The 16,078-nt window shown below is 37.4% G+C and overlaps 1 protein-coding gene across 1 annotated transcript in view; it reads right to left on the bottom strand.

Annotated features, from left to right (window-relative positions):
- Positions 1-522: 522 nt before the first annotated feature.
- chm (CHM Rab escort protein) overlaps positions 523-16,078 on the bottom strand; it is an 83,889-nt gene continuing 68,333 nt past the window's right edge. The window contains exons 14-15 of the mRNA XM_015351390.2: positions 4,128-4,285; positions 523-3,267 (exon numbers count right to left, since the gene is read on the bottom strand). Of these exons, the coding sequence (XP_015206876.2) occupies positions 3,007-3,267; positions 4,128-4,285 (419 nt within the window). The 3' untranslated portion in view covers positions 523-3,006. The remainder of the gene's footprint in view (positions 3,268-4,127; positions 4,286-16,078) is intronic.

The following is a 16,078-nucleotide window of genomic DNA, read 5'->3' on the forward strand; positions in this document are numbered from 1 at the left end:
CATCATCCAGGTGGGTGCTGTACATCGGTGGAGGGGAGTCCCCATTACCTGTAAAGTACTTTGAGTGGAGTGTCCAGAAAAGTGCTATATAAGTGTAAGCAATTATTATTATTATAAATGTCAAGCAAAATGTGATAGCCTCAACACTTGGTACATGAACAAAACTATAATCCATTGACCTAGGAATTCACCTGTTCAGTGAATCCATTGACCTAGGAATTCACCTGTTGTCACACTGACACACTGGTCAATCAAGTGCGGTAACAAAACACATCAGATTCACATTATTTTGTAGTGAAATACCTAAGGAAATGCAAGACTAATTCAACACAGTCTTGTAAGCAGATGGCATGTACACTAACACTCCAAACCATCAAAACATTCAATACACAAAAGCCAACAGTGGGCAGACTGTGCTAATTGACCAAGAAGAGTTTAACACTAAGGACTGATTCCAGGGCTGGAATTATGTGTGAAAATCTGTGACAGAACTCAGAAAATACAAAAGAAAACACAGCAAAATGAGAATGCACATCAGTAACTTTTATTACATACCAAGAATACATACATATATATATAATAAATTAACAACCTTATACAGCAACAGCAATAGCAAATATATAATCAGATGGCACCTAATGAACTACAGTTATTAGTTTATATACTGGCACCCTATATCTGAAACAAGGCTGTTCAGATGGTAGTTAGTGGTAATAAACGTGGTATATTAAACTACACCTGTCAGCAAACACTCACTTATCCCTACAAGTGCTAGGTAGAAAACAAGACGTAGTGAAATAATTTCACATACAGGGAACCAGCATGTGTAATGGTATGTGATAAAACTATCCTTTCATGCAATATAACTGAAATCTGTTCTTCTGCTGTTCATGTATTAATGGAAAAGACAGCATCCATTAAGGTGATCTGAATAATTTCGAGGTGAAGGAACTGCCCAGAATCCTCTTTTTATACAAATGCAGATTCTATGCACAAGTATGTTACTCTATAAGGAATGCAACACATAACACTTCTGTTAGCATTACCTCAGGACAGGACCATAATGTGACAGACAATTTGAAGAGCAGCTTGGTTTACAACTGTTTACATTACTGAGCATGTTTTCAAAGCTAAGCTGCTTTTACTTGGGTTAAAAAATAGGAGATACCCAATACTCTCCTTCATACTATTGCATAGTCTCCTGTAGAAGCAAAGCACATCAGATGCATTCCCATAGGTGCATTACCGCTGAAGCATTAAAAACATGCATACAGTATCTGGGATTCCATGTGCACTACAGTTGGTAAAATTGCTGTCGTTGCATCCAGGAAGGCTTGGACAGAACCAAGTTCTGAGACATGCTGATCTCAACTGCCCAATTCACCCCAACAATAAAACTTATTTGTTCAAACAAATTGGTCAAGAAAAAAAAATAGAATTAATATTTTACAGCTGGAGAAGCAAAACCTTCTACTTATTCATTTTCCTCTGACTCTGCAACAGCAACCCAACTAAGCAGGTGATGCCAGGTTAACAGCTGAAACTCTGTGATAATGGCACTTGTCTACTGGATGAATTCAGTGTGAGATTATAAAATAATGGCTGAACCACACCTCTACTCCTGTTGGAATATCAGTCTGGCCCCAGTACACAATCAACCTAATTTCTTTTAACTAGCAACTCAATCAGAAGCATATTAATACAATAGTAAGTGCGTGGGAACCAAAAACATTAATAATTTGTAATTGTTTTGGATAAAATAAAGGCTGCATCATGTGAAATAACAAAGACTGCTATTTTAATTAGGAGTTACTCATATGAACGTGAGGTAATGTTATAAATAAAACAACATACAGGCATGTGTGAAAAAACAGCACAGAAACAAACTTTTTACACATTTGCATTAAACAGAACTATTAAGTTTTATTCTGCAGAAATGTTGCAGTGGTCATCTTGTGGGGATTTACTTTTGGAACAATGTCACTGGCTCTTTAAAGTGTGGCAATGAAGTCACAGAAACAAGCCCATTTAATTTGTTGTTTTTTTTAATTCAGCTGCAATTTAAAAACACCAGGGCCATCACAGGTTGCTATTTCGCTGACATGGCTATGTGACTACACTTTTCAACATGTTTGCTATTGGGAGATATAATGATATAATGAACCAGACATCCCAACATCGACAGAGCATGTATTTAAAAACCTAGGGATATGACAAAAGGGTAACTGTGTGAGGGGAGTATTCTGCACAGTTGAAAAGACAGAAACAACCTTCAAAATGTTCAATACCCACCTTCACCCCTTACAAATTTTATTTTAAACAATATGTGAATATATTACAATAATATATATTGCTCTGTAAAATATTGGATATACTCTGTGTACAGTGATGGCCTTTAATGAAAGCTTTTCATATTTCTAAGGCTTTGAGGTGTGTAAAAACTTTGACCAAAGTGAAGATTACAAGACAGTGCTGTCGTAACTCAGAAAAAAAAATAAAGAGCAAATAGTGGGGTAACATAAAATACATAATTTATTACAACAAATGTTTAAATAACCTGTCACTTATTTTACTTCCAATTGTTCGGATCCCAACAGTTTTTTACAGTTTTGTACACTGTGCACCCAGGACAAACTGTCAGACCATTCCATGGGTGTTCTTAAATCCTGTAAATGTCTCCTGGAATCTCTGCTGAAGACATTCTAGCTTCCAAAATGACTACCACAGCCAAATCTGGAGAAAGGAAAGGTGTTAAGTGATTACTTAGAGAAGGATTGAGACCACACCTCAGCTAAACCCAGAGCTAACTGGCCTCTGGTGTAATAACATACTGTTCAGGATGTGAACAATGAAAGCCATTTGGATACAATGTATGAATTTTGGTTATGTTATTGTGTGACGCCATAGCCTTTACAGAACCCTACTCTTTGCTATTTGAAGGCAGTTAAAAGGTGAGTTATTCTCAAGGCCCTGTCTCAGAGGCCTCCTGTGTTGTGGGACTGGGTCTCAATCTGTTGTGCCGGTCTCTTCAGCACTGGCTGGTGGGTGTCTCTCACTATCCTGCTTAGGGTCAGCACTCTCTTCTGACTTGACTGGCTCTGAGGGAACAGTGCCCTCCTCTGGCCTGGAGGGTTCGTTCTGTTCAGGAGAACCAAACCCTGCGTCCTCTGGCTGACCTCCATCTCCATCATAGACAATATCTTCAGGGTTCGGGGCAGGTGGGCAAAATTCCTCGTCTGGAAACAGTTGCTGGAAGATGCTTTCAGCCTAGGCAGAAGCAGAGGGTTACAGAAGGATTTTTGATCCAGAGCAAACCTATTTCTGGGTTTTCCTAAAGAGACTGCTAGAGCAGTTGGGAGTCTGGCAGTAGGCAATATAGACATGCTAAAAGACAAATTAACACTTTAAGTTAAACATGATATTGCTATTTTAATTGGCTGTATGTGGGGTGACAATACCCTTACAAAGCCATCATACACACCTACTACCACTCAACGGGGAGGAATCAAATTTTATAGAGGCGGATCTGCTGACTTAGCCTTCTCTTCCCTCTCCCTCAAGAAAATGTTTCAATGGCTGTTTTTCAAAAGATGTCACAATTATGTCTCAAGTTGACATTTCGTCATTTTAATCCTCCAACTATTATCAAGAAAGCCTTTTATTCCTGGCAAGCAACCCGTAGCTTATCCCAGAAAGACGGGGCACAAGGTGGAACTACACCCTGGGGAATGGGGTAGTGGAGGGAAACATGCAAACTCCACACATAAGGCTCCTCGTGCCTGCTTCATATTTATCAAGTAATATCTGTAAGGGTCTTGTGCCACCCACTTCTAGTAACAGTCTAAGGAAACCATTAGGTACAGTATGTCCAATAAGCACAATAAACAAAATAAGCCTTCAGCCCATTACACTCACCAATATGAGCTTAGTATACAAGCTTCTTTTATTCAAGCCCAGAGAAAGTTGGAAAAAAAAGTGTACTATGCCCAATGGGAAACCATGCAGATGGCAACTTAAGAGTGGTGATTGATCAAAGTGTCTACCGACCACTAAGTTTTCCCCACTGGTCATATGGTTAAGTGATTAGGCAGTTAGTTGCAGTCCTGCAACGGGGAAAGCTGTCTTACCATCTTGATGGAATGATCGTTTCCCAGAGCCGCGTCAGGCCCAGTGCACACATGGACATTTCCAGGCAGGTCGTAAGAGCTTCGCTCCACGTCGGAGGAGTCCCTCATGTTGAAATACAGAGCCCACAGCACTGCCGGCTTCTCCTCTTCTGAACAGTCTGAAATGGATAAAACAAAACAGACAACGAGCCTAATTGTCTACCTGTAAACCCGGACCTCGAACTCAAGTTTGCCTCCGTTCTCTGGCCCATGTGCATTGCATGTCAACAAGAGGCGATTAAAAAAGAAAGTTTTCAGGGCTTCAGCCCTTCAGTTGTGTGTGGTCCCTTCGTGAAGTGTATTAATAAAAGCGATGTTATCATTATGCATGCCACCACTCGTACTGTGTGAAGATCACAAATTAGTAAAGTCTTCCAAACCATATATCAGCCTTTAACTTTGCATTATTTACAAATAACAGGGATCTTACATCATTAAAATGAAAAATAGGCTGCTAATTTCACACACAACCACAAAAGTAAGAATTTAGGATTTTTTTATATTTGCTATAGTACTTATAAGTGGTGTATTTCAGACAAACTGCTTCTGCTCCACATGTACAGTAGAGTTTAGTTAGAATACATTTGCTTTGTGACAGAATGGCCACCTCTCCCTTGTGGCTTTTCTAATGTTCGTATGTTTTTTTGGGTGTTTAAAAAGCAACTCCAACTGCTGTAGATCTGAGATCATTAGCTGCCCAAGGGCCTTAAAGAATGTGTGACATTTATAAGATGCTGGACATAGCATTCCCAATGACATACATCCTGAGAATTATTTTTTCATGCAATCCTTTATTTTGGCAAACGATGCAAAGAGCTTGTTCTTTTCTTGCAGTTAACGTATAAAAATAAATTGACTGTCTGGATGTGAGCTTCTCAGTTAGATTTTGAGTAGATAGACCTCCTCTTTGCTCAACTCTCCAGGACCTTTTTATTTTTAATTTCCAAACTGTGTGGAACCACGCTATCATCCCTACACAAGCAGTACATGATCCAGAAGCACTGCAGGCACACAGAACTGGAGTGTGTAGATGTGACATCACAAGTCTGGAATTCTGGGATGGTTAGAACTGGAAATGGGGTTAAATGCGATAAAAAATTTAAAAAAATTCAGAGCATGACTTTACCATCCTCAGTTGCTAAAACTAACATTTTTCCTGATTTCCAATAAAACATATTTCTTTCCTTTCCAAAGAAGTTGATCGGTACTACTTGCATTATTTCAATGCAGGCTGTAATTTTCAAATGGCAATGGAATCTAACTCCTATGGAAATTTGAGAAGTCTGTCTGGATTGTAAAGACCTGGGGGAAGCTGCCAGAGTGACAGTTATGCTGGTAGGTCACATGGCTTGGCCATATGGACAACTTGACAAGATTCGAGAAATTTCCAAAAATGTTCTACAATCCCAAAACATCAACAGAATTGTTCTCGTGCTAAGGTAGTTGAACACAAGGCTTGGCTGCTTTCTTGAATTTGGTTAAAAAAAGACACTTGAACCACGTCTCCTCAGAAACTAAGCATGCTGAAATAATGTGAGATCTCATATGAATAATGTGGGTGGTGTTTTCCCATCATGTCTGCTTATAACAATTCACTACTTAAAAAAATTACATGACAGGCTCTCACTAAAAAACTGCACTGGTTAATTACTCTCAAATGTTGCAGATATCCTTTAAGGAACAATCCAATTATTCTAAAATGGGGCTCCTGCGCAAATCAAGAAAGGCGACAGTTGTTTTGTACTCCCCATTTTCTCAAATGATCACTACTATGCTTAAAGAGCGTTTGACCATTTTACTTCAAACTTACCATTGTGACTATACAATTGCATTACTGTGACATAAGCATTCCTAGTTACAACTAGTCACCATTTTTCCTGGCAAGACCTCACCATCCCCTGTAATGCTATTCTGATTGCCTTAACAATTACGCAACTCGCATTTTGTAGTGATACTTTCGTTGCCCTCATAGCATTACTGAGAAACTTAATAGATTGGGGTTTCCATGGAATCCTACAAAGCAGCTGTCTGCAAGTTTATCTTTAGATTAATTTAGATTTTTTATCAAAAGTTGTTCAAGTACATTTGTCTTTACATTCAACAAAATGGATGTTTGTGACTATAAGATGTCTGATATGAACCATGTGAGAACTACAGCAAACAAAATATGAAATTAAGGACTGTATTTTTCATTTTCCTTGCTTGTGGTACCAGCTCAGAATCAGAAAATGCAAGAAAATTCTATTACTACACTTTGAGAGTGCAGTCATAAAACATTTTTTTCCAGTCAGATGAAACATCTACACATATGGCTTGAGACTCCCTAATGCATGAAACAACATTTGCAGTTAAATTATGAGATATCAAATGTAATTGTGCTGAAATAATTAGAATTTACAAGGACATCTTCATGTAATACTTTATTAATTCCATGCAATTAAGTTTATACATATGTAAAAAGCTCAAGGTGATAATAATTCCTTCACATTAAACATTTAGTTTTGGTCTAAAAAGCCACGGTGCAGGTTGCCATGTGGCAGGGAGACCTTGATAAATCCCACCAGAATGGGAGCATGAGTAGTGTAAGACCTCCTGGAGGGGTTTTGAATTAAACCGTGAATTATAAACGTGATCTACAACAAAAGCAAGGACTTGAGAAAAAAACACCTGCGTCTGAAAATAAAAATGAGATCAGCAGCCATGTTTTTCCTCAGTTAAGAAATCTGGATGAATGCATAAGTGTGACCAACATCAAGAGCCCTGTGTGTCTCAGCATGGGTTGGGCTGTGAACTTGCATAGTTTTTAACCCAGTGTGTATGCTTAAGCACTACTAATACTTTTCAACAAATGACTGTTAATGTAGTAATGAAAGCATTTTTACTATGTATGTGTTTGGGAGATTACCACAGGAATGCTCTTACACAATGCAAAATAACTACTGTCTTGTCCTCAACATGTCTGACTTCATTATAATTAGGTGGATTTACAGTTTGATGACTTAAGAGTGAATTGTAAGCAATTTTGATCTGAAAAAGTGTCCACTGCCAATGCTTAATTTGACAGAGGCTTAATAATAATAATGAATAATTGCTTACACTTATATAGCGCTTTTCTGGACACTCCACTCAAAGCGCTTTACAGGTAATGGGGACTCCCCTCCACCACCACCAATGTGAAGCATCCATAGTGCACCAGAACACTCACCACACACCAGCTATCAGTGGGGAGGAGAGCAGAGTAATGAAGCCAATTCATAGATGGGGATTATTAGGAGGCCATGATTAGTAAGGGCCAATGGGAAATTTGGCCAAGACACCGGGGTTACACCCCTACTTTTTCGAGAAACGCCCTTGGATTTTTAATGACCACAGAGAGCAAGGACCTCGGCTTTATGTCTCATCCGAAGGACGGTGCTTGTTTACAGTATAGTGTCCCTGTCACTATACTTGGGCATGAGGACCCACGTGGACCGCAGGGTGAGCGCCCCCTGCTGGCCCCACTAACACCTCTTCCAGCAGCAACCTTAGTTTTTCTCCAGGAGGTCTCCCATCCTGGTACTGACTAGGCTCACACCTGCTTAGCTTCAGTGCGTTGCCAGTTATGAGTTGCAGAGTGATATGGCTGCTGGCATTTTCTTCAGGATAGGGTTCAGAAGAGTTTCTGAAAAGGTGAAATCTGCTTTTATTGAGAACAGAATTTGAAGCTCAATTTCAACATGCAAAACAAAAGGTTTGGGAAGTATTAATAGGTCACAACAAAAAATCTAGCAATATTAATTTTCTTGGGGGTGCAGAAAAATTCTGTACTGACTCGAGCACCCCCAATAATTTTGAAAAGTTGGCGCCTGCGGTGATTTTTCTTTTTCTGGATTAAGCTGAGCTGTTGGGTACAGGATAGAACATAAAGGAGTCTGCCAGCTTTTCAGCTGCAGTTCTCATATGCAGTTGAATAAGGTCAGTAGCAAGCGCTAATCATTGACTGATAGGAGATAAAGTACTGTAGCAGTGTTTTTATTTTCTAGTCATTTCTGCTTATCCCATTACTCAAAAAAAGAATACATTCCAATTTTAGAAGATCTGTCTAATCCTTCAAAATATAGCTTAATGATCTGAATACACAACTAAAAATAATTATATTGAATTATGCTAAGCATTTGTAATTATCATGACACAACACAATGGAGTTCAAACACTTTTATACCAACAACGGATAACAGTAAAATATCCATCGAGGATACTTTTCATAGCCTACCAACTAACAGTTCTTTACAAGCATTTATAAAGACAAACAATTTTGTCTTCAGAGACATTATTTTTTTTAACGTAATATTCCCCTTTTGTAAAGCAGTAGAAAAATAACCTGTGAGAGTTCTGATTATATGAGGTTCACTGTTGTCGGAGGTGAACCAGTAGAAACGTTTTCAGGGTCTATCACAAATACACCTGGAATAAGTTCCTAGCAAAAAGAGAGTAAATGGTGGCTTACACATTCAAATGACAAAGCGGAGATTCCGAAATGTACATAAACTACAGTGAAAAATTGAGATATTGGGATAGGAAAAATACATTTGTCATTTTTGCTGTGTACTAATAATGTTTTTATTTCAAATACAAATCAACGAAAGAAGACGACAGCAGTTCACTACCAACAATGAAGTAATATTTTTATGCTAAAACTGTGAATAAACAGCTGATTTTTAATTTCCCAGGTCTCTTAACATATATGTTGGTACTGTATATGGTTTGCTAACACACTGTTCATCCAGGCCCTCTCTTGTGATCTAGATGTAAAGTAAAGTTGAATTCTGGTTCTTAAAAAAGAGATGCAATCCTGTTAACAGGCAGTGGTTTAAAACACAGTAAACCTGTCACCAAGTATCATTACCCTTTAAAATGCAAGAGACAAAAAAAGGTGTCAGTCTAAAATGTCAGGACAGTCATTATCAAAATGTCACAATTACAATATGTGTTACTTTTCCTGTCTTCTGTTGCCATCTGATTTTTAATTTTGAAAGAAGCGAAAGCATAGCTGCAAGATGTAGCTGCAAACTCCTTGGTCTCAGACATTACCTTTGTATTCTTCAAATGCCATTACCACTACCCTCTGAATAACTCTGATGATAAAGTATGAGACATTGGAATCAAAGGCCTATTCAGCACTATATCAGAAGTCTAACTTTATGCACTAGTTACTCAATTTCTTTGTTAGTATTAATATCCGATACATTTGTTTGCTTTATCTCAGGTGTGTTTTGGGGTTCCAAGTGTAATGATTAAGAAGTAGAGAAACATTCAAAGCCTCAATATGGCACATTAAAGAGGCTCATGACTTTCCATTATGCAATGTCACTTTCAGGAGGCTGTAACATGGTATTTTTACACCCACGCCAAAACAGTCCTTTCTCTGCTGCTGCTAACAATGAAAGGATATACAAAGTACTTTCTGGGTTAATAAGAGCAGCACATTTATTAATATTTGTATTTAAATCTATATTAGTACTAGTATTACACAGATATTCAATCAAATCTCATTCTGGGACTTCCTCACTTTGAACAAAAAATACCAAACAGCCCTGGTTACATTGCTCAAATGTTTGATGAAGTACCAAGAGATTCTTGGTGAGAAGTGATCTTTTTATTTTTGCTTTATTTTATGTGTCTCAAGTAAAACACCCTTCACAAACTGCTGTTCTCTATAAACAATTCAAATACAACAGAAAATACATACAAAAATGCCTAAATAAATGGATGAGAAATACGCTATTACACATTCATCCATTTTTTTCACCACTTCATCTACTGCAAGGTTGGAGGATGTTGAAACCCACCCAGGCGAGCAATGTCGACATGGGTTACATCCTGGACAGGACATTAGTCCATCACAGAGCAGGTACAGACAGACATTCACAACATGGTCAATTTTCCCAGAAGCCCATCAGTATGTCTTTGGACTTCTGGAGGAAACCAGCACCCAGAAGGAACCCAGACAAGACTGTGCATGCAGATTGCACTCCAGGTTCTAAATTGAATCCAGGGCCCCCAAGCTGTAAGGCAGCAATGCTAACCTCTGAGCGACCAATTACACATTTCAGTGCACGGCAATTTCCTTCTTACTCAAACTAAGCTGCATAAGCTTAACACAATGTTTAGTAAATTATTCCAAGACAATGCATGGGAAACTTTTTATAGCCTTTAATGAAGTTAGTAAAGCAGTGAGTAACTGAACAGTATCACTCAGGTCTGGACTCATCAGTTTCCAAACCAAAATGACGTGTGAAGAAGTCTCATTTAAATGTAACCAAAATATATTTAATTTACTTCTGGTTCAACAAGTTGATAATGGGACATAAACCCTGCAAGAATTATGCAATTAGAGACGAACAGATTTAAGGAAACTGTTGTAAGACATTAGGTGGATGTGGAAACAGGAATACACTGGACCACACATTTGTAAAGACAATCAGAATTACTGGATCATAGAATCATATAGGGTTTCTTTGCAAAGCACAAGCAACTGAAGAACTGGGGGAAGCTGTTAAATTGGTCCCAGTAGAGTAAGTCAATGAATGAGTTGATTGTGCTTGGGGATTAGTTGGAATGAAAACCTACAGACACAAAGGCCAGCCAGGATCAGGATAGGACATCACTAGGACAAGCTCATTAACTGGAACGTACATACACACCTGGACAAAAATTCAAACAAACTATTCATCTCCTAAATTCAATAGTATTATAAAGTAGCAATAATAATTGGCATTAATTGTAGTGATCAAAGTTTGCCCTCAGTTGTTTCGAGCAGATAAATGCAGCTTGAACCTTTTCATTGTTATCCCACAGTTCACTTTGGACCTTGGGAACAAGTCTGTGTGGAGTCTGCATGGTCTAACCACACTTGCAGAGGTCTTCATTGTTTTACCCAGTTTCTTGGCTAATAATGTACTGACTTGTTTTGACTTTACTCAAAATTTTCTTTAGTGTTTAGCTATAGAGTGGCATCCTGTTCAGGGAGAGAGGCGTCATGTGTTCGGTGATTCTAGGCTCCAACTCATCTTGGCCCACAAAACAATGTGATTGACCGATAATGGATGGACAATATGAGATGATTTGGTTTTGTCCTATTATTAATATTATTATATTAGCATGTAATTCATCAAATTGCTGGTACAAATTTCATAGTAATGCATGCTATTCAAGGTGATCAAAATTGTAAGTAGGCTTTGAAAACATAGCCTTAGAAACATAACCTGGTGGCGGTGCAATTGAGAATTGTGTTAAAACGTGTAAATGTTTATTTAGACCCTACTTTGATTAGGATACGTAGATGTGATTTAAAACAAATACTGGAATCTACATATTTGTATAAAAAATGTTTTTCAAGGGATGACACTAGAGATGGGGTTGTGGGGTTGCTGGGTCTTACAATATTCTTTGCTTATAATCTTTTAAGATTCTTTATGAAGTGGTCGAACTAATTAGCTGATAAAAGATGAATTGGGTTGAAATAGGTGTAGCTGTCCCAACTAACTTCAATAAATCAGAAAGGCCTTCGAAATAAATCTGATAATGCATTTGTACTAGTTTATTCTTGTTTTGTTGTAGGTTAGAAACTTAATATCACTTCTGTGCATTTCTTGAGGGCCACTATAAACTACGCTGTTAGAGCATGGTTTGGAAAAAAACCTGTTCCTTCTGAAAAGCCAGAGACTTTATCTTTATCTCTTGCGCTGAGAGGATATCTCACCCTTAAATCCACTTACTCCCAGAGTAATCCATGCAAACACCACTGAGGACTGACTTTATGCTACTCTGACAAATACAGCACCATACAGTGAAACGCATGTGGGGATCCTACTGATTTTGTGCTGCCTATGACTTTTTCATCGAGCAGCAAAATTTAAGTAATTCTCTCTCCTTCATATTGTCACAAGTGAATTGGCTACATGTACCAAATTGGTTAGGAGACAGTAACATTTCTAAAGTGAGTGAGCTTTGTGCGTGCACTCTTCCTTCATAGTCCCTGTTACTGGAACAGATGTGAAAAATGTCAGATTAACATATTTTACAGTGAAGTGAAAAAATGTCCAGACCACACAGATGCCTCTATGCAAAATACATATGCATACAAATCTATTTTTATAAAGATGTAAGATGGCAAGGTAATAAACAATTTGAAACACCTTTAAAACTAATCCTGAAATATCTGTTAAAAGCAAAATGGGATGGATTCTAGTCTGTGTTACTAAGGAAAAAAGGAAATTAAGTACCAGTCTTTGTTTCGGCAAAATATTGAATGGGACAACCTTTATCTAACAAAGAAAAAAAGTGTCTCAAACTGTTCTGCAGACCAAAAACAAACATAAGTAATGAATGTACTAAAAGAACCATAAGCAAGAAAGAAGTTGGAGAAATATTCAATTCTCTGATGCTCTGAAGAATTGTTGTTGATTATTAGCAGTTATTATTTAAGGTCGATTTTTCTCATAACTTTATTTTGATGGTGTAGACTTGAAATCAGATCCAAAATGCTAACCATGTTCGACATAACTGTTAATTTAGAAGAAACTAATTTGATATGGGACAAAAAGAAGCAAAATCCGGCGAGACAAGGTGAGAAACGCCACAGAAATCGTTTACTGTCACCTTGCCGAGAGCTTGGCAACTGAAGAAGCAGCCTGAACACGACAGGCTTCACATCTTATTTTTCTGTGAACTTTTCCAGTAACAGGATTAAATCGCTTTTTTTCCCCACAGCTATTCATTTGCCCCTGTTAAAATGGATTATTTCCTTCTCCTCAAAAAGTTAATATTTATTCTGTAATCTGAACTCTTTCTCTCACTCTCCCCTCCATGTCTTAATTCCACCCCCCTTTCCACAAGTGAAACGAATGAAGTACAGCAATCCAGGTGACTTTGGCTCTCTGACCTGTTCTGGCCCACTGCTCCTCTGATCTGGTGATTCATCCTCAATAACTCTAACAGTATTTGTTCTGACATTTTAATTAAAATACTACTACCTCATTCAGATGATAAAAAGGGCCATGTAGCAGTGAAAGCTAGCTTTCCAGAGGCTTGCTGCACCTGAGGACCTCTGTGACTCCAACAGAGGAGAGTTTCAATCATGTAAAAGACTGTCATCATTATCCTGTCCAGAAACGGGCAGTTAACAGTTAACTGTGGAATGGAGGTTGAAAGCACGGACTCATCCATATTAAATCAAGCGGTGCTGGTGCTCTGACTGCAGCCTACTCTAGTAATAACACGGACTTGTAGAAATTCAAGGATATTTGCATAAACAATGCAGAATGCTGGTTTATCCTTCAATAAGTAGCTTAACAATACAGCTGTGCACAAGCCTTGGATTTTAGTAACACCTTACACCAATGTTCCTATTTTGTAAGTTACAAAAGATAAGAAATTAGACTGATTTGCCACCAATGAGTGTGTAGCAATGACTCAGGTCTACTTATACGCTGTAATTCATTCCACAATGTCAAGTCTCAGCAAAAATCATCCTATGTACATTCCAGTGTCCCACTTTGCTAACTTCCTAGATAACCAGTTACCACAAAACATTTCTCTTAGATTTAACTAACATAGTATTATACATTATCAGTAACAAATTTAAGTATTTTATTAAATAAAAGCCACTCTTCATACTAGGCATCATATAGTCCAGAATTCTAAATGTCTTCATACAGCAGGAGTGGTGGAAATGCGGAGCTGCCTTGCTTTATAATATCGTGTAGATGCATATAGTATTTATAACATACAAATACATCCGAAGACAGCTCCGCAGCCGAAACATGTTTCTTTTCTTCTCTTTTCAGCATGGAATAAACCTTTACTGGTATTTGTAACATACAGTAACACACAGGGTTTGCCATTTTAGTTTGGTTTATCTTCATGTTCTGTTGCACCCTCACCTTAATAATAGCTCCCACTGTTGTTTCATTAAGAATGAACCAACTTAACTGAGCTGAAACTAGGAAAGATGACTTTAAACATGAGTCTTGATAATCATTTTTACATTACAGGTGTAGGTGGGATTAAGTGCCTTGGAAGACTATAATTTACAAAACTTATATATACTGTAAATCAGGTGAAACTCAAAAAAAGGTTGTCTTAATCTAGCACCACATTTTTCTTTTCACCTGAAGTTAATTATTTTTTAGATTTATACTTTAAGAACACAACACACCACTGTTGCAGTTTCCATGTCAGTTTCTCTTGAAGGAATACAATCTTTAAGGCACTGTTGCTGTTCACATATAATATAATTTAATCCAATTTAAGGTCATATTTAAGGTCACACTCAGCTTTTTAATCGCCAAATTCTACAGGCACTGACAGAATATAATGGTAATCAATGGGACGTGTACCTAATAAATTCACTTTGTTCCTGGCACACTCCTGCTAATAGTCACATTTATTAGTGGTACATCTAATTTCACCTCTAATAAATATTACCCCAAACGCCATCCAATTATTTAAGCTGTCAGGATTTCTCCTAGAATAAAAATAAGCTTATTTTTCCATCTTTTAACTTCATATTTGTTCTTTGGGTTGTTTGCAGTGCTGAAATCTGGTAATTTATCTAAGAATAATTTATCTAATTCCAACAACAATAAGCATATTATTATTAGTGAGAAAATTGACTCTTTAATAAGGTTTTCCAGTGGTCTAAATAGCTCCTATCCAACTTCATCACAATGAGAACACCATTAGAAAACAGACAATAATTTCCTGATATAAGCAGCTATATAGGACATGTAATGCCTTAACATTACATACAGTATAATGACAACTGACCAAACATTCTACACAGTTTAAACAGGAATGCAGCAAGTGCAATGGTAAGATTTTAAGTGGACCTGAAAATCTTTGAAGAAGTTGTATTAGTTTTTTACACACAGACTGACACAGCAGTCAGTGTTTGTTGTTCCATGAATTGCCTTAATGTTTTATTTGGAAGGCTTCTAGAAAGTCAATACACTCTTGTAGCATAGGAGGTATTCTCATGTTATTGTGTAGCCGAGTCTAAGGAAAAGAACAATTAAAAAAAGAACTTGACACAATGAATTGTATTCCGCATTTAACTGTACCCAGTCTTCAAATAACACAGCAGTGTTATTGACTATTGTTGTAGAATGTTTCAAAAAGTCAACTGCTGCCTATCATAGATGAGTAGGGTATGCAGATTTCAGATGTTTCCTTGCCAAATCACAGACTTGCTTTGGATGTTGTGAAACAGCATTGTGGGAGTGTTAATATACCATAATCATGCAGCAATCAAATCCTTACTGAAACAACAAGAACTGAGAATGAGTGATCACTCAATAAGGGCAGGTTATAGAATAGCAACAATGGGATGCTGTCTGATCTGTTCTGAAAAAAAAAATGCTTGTCTATCATGACATTATTCATTCAGATGTTAATTTAAAAACAATGTGAAATTACACTGTATTAACATCACCAGACACTGCTGGGAGTTATTTAAACTATTGCTAATGTGAGCAGACAGAACGTATACAATCTGTAGACTCTCAACTCAGAATGAAAGCATATGTGAGGTGTTCTTAAATACTACAGTTATCATCTAAAAAGAGCCTTGTAATGGAGAAATGTGTTTAGTACAGCACCCATCTCTTCACTGCTATGCCAAAAGAAACAATTTGCGTGTGAATTAGAACCAAGTTATATCCTTATTTATGGAAGGAGTTGTCAGGGGGTACTTCATTCTCGTACCATACAGTATAACTACTTTGTATTTATCAATCTGAACATTGATTTCTTTTAGCATTCCTTAAATTTGATGTGATCACTCTGATTTTACATAACGACTAGAGAGTATACATAGTAAAACCAGATCATCAATAGCTAGGGTTTCTGGTTACACAGTAGGTATTTATTTG

This window comes from Lepisosteus oculatus, chromosome 8 (assembly GCF_040954835.1).
Source record: "Lepisosteus oculatus isolate fLepOcu1 chromosome 8, fLepOcu1.hap2, whole genome shotgun sequence".
Taxonomy (NCBI): domain Eukaryota; kingdom Metazoa; phylum Chordata; class Actinopteri; order Semionotiformes; family Lepisosteidae; genus Lepisosteus; species Lepisosteus oculatus.